The sequence below is a fragment of the Sinocyclocheilus anshuiensis genome, unplaced genomic scaffold (genome assembly GCF_001515605.1).
Source record: "Sinocyclocheilus anshuiensis isolate Anshui unplaced genomic scaffold, SAMN03320099.WGS_v1.1 scaffold1677, whole genome shotgun sequence".
In the NCBI taxonomy this organism is placed as follows: domain Eukaryota; kingdom Metazoa; phylum Chordata; class Actinopteri; order Cypriniformes; family Cyprinidae; genus Sinocyclocheilus; species Sinocyclocheilus anshuiensis.
The window spans coordinates 71,522-80,136 of record NW_015538006.1 but is presented as its reverse complement, the minus strand read 5'-3'; the positions used below and the strand labels follow the sequence as shown (position 1 = coordinate 80,136).

At 36.4% G+C, this 8,615-nt stretch overlaps 1 protein-coding gene across 2 annotated transcripts in view; it reads left to right on the top strand.

Annotated features, from left to right (window-relative positions):
* Positions 1–8,615, top strand: part of LOC107677214 (synaptotagmin-13-like) — a 12,577-nt gene that overhangs the window by 1,210 nt on the left and 2,752 nt on the right. For both annotated transcript variants that reach the window (XM_016472038.1, XM_016472030.1), the window contains exons 2-4: positions 3,217–3,421; positions 4,414–4,551; positions 6,379–6,695. In XM_016472038.1, the coding sequence (XP_016327524.1) occupies positions 3,217–3,421; positions 4,414–4,551; positions 6,379–6,695 (660 nt within the window). The remainder of the gene's footprint in view (positions 1–3,216; positions 3,422–4,413; positions 4,552–6,378; positions 6,696–8,615) is intronic.

Below are 8,615 nucleotides of genomic sequence, written 5' to 3'. Positions count from 1 at the left end.
AATATTTTAATCATAATGAGCAAAAAGATGTTTAATGGATACAGAGAAAAAGAGATAGAGAAACCTGACAGGGACATTACAAAAGAAGCCAAAGTGTCTCTTGTTACTGCCCATTTTCTTAATTGATCACAGTTCTGAATCTTACTATAAATATTATATATTATATACTATAAATATTAATATCAGTCCTGCAAATCAAAAGAGAATGATCAAAATCAACCATCTGTGTTCTCAAATCAGATCAGCTCTCTCACAGAACTCTGATTGTTTCAAAGAACATTGAGTTCATCCAGTAACAGGCAAGTTAAGAATGGTGAGGGACAAGTGTTTTATTATTAGAATCTTCTCCAGAGTGCTTTTATAAGAGGTAATTAGTTTAGAAATGATTTGTCTGTCTGTGTTTTTGTGTGTGTGCACACACTCGTGTACACACATACTCACACGCTGGTGTTGTTCGGCATCTGCTGAGCTTTCCCTGAAACAGTCTAGAGTCACGACTCATTTAGCTGCACGCACACACACACACACACACACACAGAAAAAAACATTTTTGCAGTTTAACATTTATGTTTTTTTTTTATGTTTATTAAGCTGTTTTTCTCATAGGGACCATTGGCTCACAATGCACATGATTTCAGATTTTACTGTCCTTTTGGAGACACTTTGGTCGTCATGATGTTAGCAAAAACCGACCCCTCCACACACACACTTCCTTTCATAGTCTTTGTTTATTAATATATTTGTTTATTTATGCAGTCAAGAATAATCACTTACAGAAAATAATATGTGTTTGCTGAAGGAAGAGCAATAGGAAAATATCAAAAAGAGACATCACACAATATACAGACATATTTAAATAGCAGACATTTTGTGGTTTAATATTCACAGACACTTGTCCACATCAAAATGTGATTAAGTGCACAGCCCTACCATTTGATTTATTCATCCAAATTTTGCCAAATTCTGTGACTTTCCGTGTTATACAGTAAATTCAATTTTCATGACTAGAATCTGTGAAATCAACAATCCCACAATCATTCTCTCCATTTATGAAAGAGATGGCACTGATTGTGAAAGCGTAGATTTCCCCCCTTTTAAATCTTTCAGCCTCCTTTGATATGCCCAATTAAAATGTAATCTGAGGCAGACATGAGCGAAAACTGATTATAGTTCATTTGCTGATTTTGTCTAAAAACCACCACAGTGAAGACAGAGCTGTGTCTGTATCTAGAGAATTATGTGATTGTGTGTGCATGTGTATCAGTATACAGTATATATTTAGCGTTAAGGTCAATCTCATATTGGATTTTAAAGTAGGCGGGCACTGTCTCACTGCACCAGTATTTATTATTAATAAAGAGGGGGGCGGAGGAAGATGAGAGGTGTATAAGAATATCCTCTCTCGCTCCTTTCTCTGTGCACTCTACAGGTGCATCTCAATAAATTAGAATGTCGTGGAAAAGTTCATTTATTTCAGTAATTCAACTCAAACTGTCAAACTCGTCTATTAAATAAATTCAATGCACACAGACTGAAAATAAATTAACTTTTCCACAACATTCTAATTTATTGAGATGCACCTGTATTTCAGCATGATAACTGCCCACCTGAGGGAAATGGAGTGCTCTGGTATTGATTTTTTTCATTCATGCTTTCCTGTTTTTTTCAGACTCTACACTTCAAAACCTCAATGAAACATACAGCCATAAGAAAGCCCAAAGGTGAAATGCCCGTTTCATGTCAAGGTGGTTAAAATTAATGCAGAGTACAGAATATGTCTGTGTAATATACGGTTTGAATATGAAAGAATGAATGGAATTGATTACTTTTTGAGCTTTAGTTCCTCTGGGAATGGAAATGATTCATTCACGCTGAGCCAATATTACTTTTTTTATTATTGGGCTTATAGTCTAATTTAATTAAATATATTATTTGCAGTGGTGGACGAAGTACACAAATCAAGTACTTGAGCACTTGGCTCTTACCTTGTTTTCTCCTGGCTTTCCGTGACAGATACATAGTAACTTAGGCTATGTGTGCTGACAAACAATAAAAACAGACGTCACATAGGGCTAAATGTATAGCATTTTAGTAAAACTGCTAACGTTACAGCAGCGGGGAAGATGAACGTGCATTAGTTATTTTATTTAATCGGTGTTATTTTAACGTTTTTTGACCTAAATCATAGAGACTCTGATGCATTCAAGCATTTCAGTGGGCTTAAACAGATCACCCTTTACAGCAGATTTAGTTCACAAACAACTGACAGCTTTGACCTAAATGATTTTCAGTTACAATAATTAATACTAAAATTCGACATTAGTAACTTCCTTTTAGCAGCATCAGACGCGCGCGCGCTCACAAGATCTCCCGGTTGTTACTTGTGAATTCAGTTCACTGGAGACTTGCACTAAACGGATCATTTGAATCAGTGAGTTGTCGACTCGAGAACAGCTGCGATCGGATCATTCCAATTCGTGCATGAATCGTTTGGTGCGATTTGCGAACTGATTTAATTGGTTAATTGAAAAGAATCAGTTCGTTCAAGAATCAGAATCGCCGCTTCTGCGTCTCGGAGCACGTGGTATTTTATAAGGAGTAACGATAAGTTTTATGAAATATGCTCACTCTGTCTGTCGTTGCTGCAGTATTGTATTTGTTATTGTATATCTGATGTTTGATGTTGTCTAAGGTTACACCGTGTTATCTGTTCCGTATTTTGGATTACCTTTTGCCACGTTTTTGTTCTGTTCTGTTTATTTATACTTTAATAAACTGCACTTGGCTCTTACCTTGTTTTCTCCTGGCTTTCCGTGACAGATACATAGTAACTTAGGCTATGTGTGCTGACAAACATGAAATGTAGTGAAGTAAAAAGTACGATCTTATGCTTTGGAATGTAGTGAAGTAAAAGTAAAAGTTACTCAAAATAAAACTACTCTAGGTTCGGATACTTGAAAAATGTACTTAAGTACAGTACCGAAGTAAAGCTACTTCGTTACTGTCCACCACTGATTATTTGCTGGATTGGTACTGGAATGATATTACCTGGCATAATCAATGTTTTCTATATATTCCATCATAATTTTAAGAAATTTCTGAGCAGGTTGAATACCTGACGGTTAGAGTGAAGTAACCTTTTTTTTTTTTTACCTGTCTATTCTCATAACCAATCATCATGTTTATTTCTCTTTCTTCTTTATGTACATATTTTAGTTCAGTGTGCAGAAATGCACAGAATCCATCCAGCCTCAAGCATCTTTGAAGTTTCCTCAAATCTACCGCCCCAAACCTTCTGTCACTTCTCAAGAGGTAGTAAACTACAAAGAACATGGAGCTGCCAATGACACATCTGCTGCTGAGCTCGACACCTGTAACCAGGCAACCGAACGTGAGGAGGTCTTCTCCCTCCCGCAGCAAGGTAAGGAAATGACAGCTAAAATCTAATGGAACTTAATGGGGGAGAGGGTGTGTGTGTGTGTGTGTGTGTGTGTGTGTGTGTGTGTGTGTGCGCGTGTGTGTTTGTGTGACCGGTTTTCCTGTGCATTCCAGACAGAGGGAGAGACCAGATAATTTCAGCCAGTCTGAATTCAGGAAGTTCTGAGTTGACTATTTATGGGGCTGAAAAATTCTAATTGTGAACTATTAGTCATCTCACCCCTTAAGGGATTAGATGCAAACTGGAATTTCAGCCATTAAACACCATTAACATGTTAGACACTAGTGTCATTTGCTGATGCTGTTAAAATCTGCGCAGATGTGCCACAGAGGCAGTTGTTAACCTCTCACATTAAAGTAGTGAAACCTGCTACTATAATCATGACTGTTGGTTGACATACATTGATCTGACTCACAGTTTCTATCACGTCACGTAAAGGTTACATACAATATAATAATTCATGATCAAGACTTGAAACCTTGAGACCTTTTTTGAAAAATGTAACAGCATGTGTACTGTTTTTCTCAATTTTGTGCTGCGTTGGCATTCCAACAGCGTGATATCACGTATGATTGCTTGCATAGGAACATTTTAGATGCATTATTGTTGCTTATATTGTCTATTTTTGAGGCTGTGTGTCTTCAAATAGCACTCATGAATGAATGAATCCTAAATGAATCAATGTTATTGATTGATTCAGTTATGTCAATGATTCCATGACTCACTTTAAAAAGATAGTTACTTGTCGCCACCTACTGGCTTATCGATGTAAGCTGCAGAAAAAGTCACTAAACAATCCTCACCACTAATGCATACAAGCAGTGAAAAGTCCCAGGAGGACCGGAACTAACTATAGTCTGTCATGCTTTTCTGGTTTAAGGAATCCAAAGGATTTTAATGAGAAATTGTGCCCCTAAAATAGTCCTTATTTACTCAGAGTTGAAACTTACTTATATTCATTTACTTCATATTAGCTTCCATAGATGAAACACCCTGTACATCTGAGCAAACCGGTGCCATGACGACAAGTAGCTTCATCCTATATCCCAAACTGCACTTCTCCATCAGCCTGCACAAAGAAAATGGAGAGCTACACATCAGCATTGTAGAAGGTAATAAACATTCATCTAATCTGATGTTTCATATCTGAGTATTCTGATATCTGACTCCATATTATCTGCAACATTGAAGTGGTGTGCGTTCATCGAGCTGTCATTGAAAGCGTGCTGACTTTCTCACTTATAGTGTGGTTTGGCAGCTCCACAGTTCAGCAGAGAAGTCAGATTAGTAACATAACTCGGGTTGCTTCGAAAATTATTGGTTGTGATCTTCCCACTATTGATGAGATCTATGTTTCACTTTTGCAGAAAAAAGGTTTAACAATCCTGAAAGATCCCTTACATCCAGCCAGACACCTCTTTACGCCTCTTCCTTCAGGCAGACGCCTCAGAGCAATTAAAACTAAGTCTACACGTTTTTTGAACAGCACTTATTGTAGGATTGTTCATGCTCTTAATTCCTCTGGTGTCTATGCATCTGTATTTCACTCCTTATAATTGATAGGACATAGATAGTTGTGTATGTGTATGTATTTATATATTGTATGTATTTTAATGTTTGTTATTATTGTTGATGAGCTCACCAAGAAAAATTCCAAACAACTAGGGTGTTTGGCAATAAATAAATAAATGTTTCTAGAAAGATAGTGGGGCACCTGTGGATTGCAGGTGATACTCAGACTACACTGTGTAGCATCCCTTTGGTGATAATTTACCAACAGGTGTTTCAAGGGATACCTACAATAAGTGTCAGCATCCTGGATTCCTGTGGAAATGCTGTCATGTTGTAAGAAGACTAATTTAGCAACACTTCACTCAGACACTGTCTGAAATCACAAATTCACAGTTTCATCTTTTCAACTTCAGAAAGATGATTACACACATGAACACAAAAAATACACAAAATTCTGAAGAAACATTTGCCATTCACTGTGTTACAAGTCAGAAAGTATTTCCACAGGAATCACTGTACCAACAGGATCATTTTCAAAATAAATAAATAAAAATACAGTTGTTTTAAAAAATAAAAATCTTTGAGTTAAACATAGAGCTACTAAAATCACAAAAACCAAAACTGAAATTAAACAAATTAGTGCTAAATATAAGTATAAAAAAACTTGTGAAAATCACAAAAGCACATAATAAAATTACTAAAACTTAAACTAAAATTAAAACAAAAAATAAAACCTAACCCAAAATATTAATACTTATTATAACATTATATAAATAATACTAAAATAACACTAATTTAAGTTATTTACAGATAATTTGGCATCAGATGACAGACACAAGCAATTCTGCACTCATCCCCTAGCGATGCTCTAGGAGCATTTTTCAGTATTTGCAGAGGTCATCAGAAGGTCACATAACATGACCAGATATCTGTAAAAAACAGGCTTTGGTGTTGTACTTATAATCTTTTATGGCTTAGCCAGGTGTGTTGTGTTTGTGGGATAGATGTGTCTCTGTACAGTGGTTTTGCTCTGCTTTCAAGACTGGAACAGAGGGAGGTTTTGATATTCAAACTCTCTGTGATTAAACCAATGTTTGAGAGAAATAAAAGCCTCTTTCAGGCAGCTTAAAGCCTCTTAATCACAGAATTACCATTTCAATAGTAGCAGCCGTGATTGATACGCATCATTATTGGTAATGAGCATAAATCTGCTTTGAACTCAAAACCTCTATTCTGCTCATCCAAACAGGAAAAGGGGAGAGGATCAGTCATGCCGGCTGAGATGTAGGAAGGAATGAAAAGTGAGGAGTCATAAAAAAGAGAGCAAGTGACGCTTGGTGCCTCAGTGGCTTGGAGCAGCTTCATGTGTCCCAATTTGTCATCCTGCTCCTTGTTATAATATGACTCATATTCTCTTTTTTACGCAGCGGAGAATATATCAGTGGAGGCCGGATGTGAGGGATATATATCAGGGTGTGTGAGCGTCTCTGAAGAGCAGAAGCACGCTCACACAGCAGTCCACAAGCTGGCAGCGCATGTGCAGTGGGGAGAGGAGCTGGTGTTCGCTCTTCCCATGGAGGGCACAGAAGACACAGACAGTCTAGATGGAGAGGTGGCCCTCTCACTTCACTGCTGTGATCGATTCTCCCATAATTCCACTCTGGGCACGATGCGCTTTAAGCTGGCTGATATAAGCATGATGTTAGACGCTGATTGCTGGGTTGATTTACAGCCACCCAAACAGGTGAGGAACATTGCATAATACATCCACGACTGCAACAGTGATACAGTTAATACCAACTTTGTCAGCTGGTCATTATCACAAAATAAACTTCATCGTTGTGGTATTTGATGATCCTCATCATTATTCCTTTTGGGGTTTACTGTGTGCTAATAAAAGTCTAAAATGTAAATAAATACATGGATATGAAATACTGATTTGAGCGAAAAAATATTTTGTTGTTAAATATAATTTATATTCTAAAAACAAACACTTCATGTGGGTTTAAAATCTTACATTGTTGCATTTAAATCCCAGGATACCTATTTGAGGTATGCCGATTTTGTTACATATGAAATCTCTCAAACTCAATTAAATATGTATTTTAAATAAAAAATTTAACTCTTAATAGTGCACAAATTTTCAGCCTTCAGAATACAAATATGCAAACATTTTATGATTTATTGGTATTTAAAGTTTTATAAACTGCTGCAAAATAGAGAGACAGCACATGCCATCACAAATGAATAATGACACAAATACACACCCACTGATTGTCATTTGACCAATCAGAATAAAGTGTTCCAGTAAGCCATGTAATAAATAGGAATTTAACTTAGTGGATAATAAAACCACTTTGGTGTGGACAATACCTATGAATGTACTAGTAGATGTAGTGAAATATATCAATGGACTGTTCAAGGGAAATTCATACAGTTTGAACTATACATTTATTGGACAGTGTTCAGCCTGACCAAGACCCCATGTGCATGAGTATGACCTTTAAACATGTATTTCTAGGTTAGAGAGGTGGAAAAGTCAGTCAGTGAATCATGCTGGTGTTTTGTATTGGATTGTTACTGATGCACCCATGCATGCACACATGTTGGTTTTTATGTTTTATGGGGACTCTCCATATAGGCGTAATGGTTTCTATACTGTACAAACTGTGTAATTTGTACATATAGTGCTTTTTTTAAATTGACATTTTATGTATAATGCTTTATAAAGATATACATAATGTGATAATAATTATAATTATAACCAAAGTTAAAATGCATTATAATATTTGAAGGTTTGTTTGTCGTGTGTTTAATGCATTTTCCTTTCTAAAGGTGTAGAGTGCTACAATGTATTGTAACTGTGATTACAATTATCCATGAGATCATACAATGCATTATAAGGTGCATTACAAGGCATTATTCATGCACTGAAACTACTTTTATAATGTATTATATATAAAAGGCTTTAAGTAAAGTGCAAAAACATTTTTAATGCTATTTTAATTATGATGACTCCGATGTTTGGTAACAATATTACATAATATAAAAATACAATATAAAAAAGTAACAATATTACAATATTAGTACAGCAGTAGAGGTAATATTCTTCTGACACATTTTATTATGACTTTATTATGGGATGCTGACCGTGTATTTATGTGTTTCTCAGTCTCCACAAGTGCAAAGTGCACATATCGACAGTTTAGAAATAGCTCAGTCGATTCTTTTGGACATCCACATATGTGAGGGTCATTACTCATAAGAGGTGTTAGGAGAATGGATCTGAGACTTTATTTTAAGATATTGTACTCCCTCTAAACCTTGTTTGCTTCGAATCAATCTCTTGAGTCCCAAACCATACATGTATACACACACACGCATGCAGTCCACCCCCAATGCTGTGTGATCTGTTGATGATGTCATAAACCTAGAGCAGAAGATCTTTATCTGCGTCATCACACCTCCCAGAGGAGATCCGGTTCTAACAGACATGCCAGGAATTACTAACTACCACTGGACAGCAGAGAGGGAGAGAAAGAGAGAGAGAGAGAGAGAGAGAGAGAGGAAGTAATGCTTGAGCGGGCCTAGAGGTATTTGGTGTGTGTGTGTGTGTGTGTGTGTGTGTGTGTGTGTGTGTGTGTGTGTTTTGTATGTACTGTAT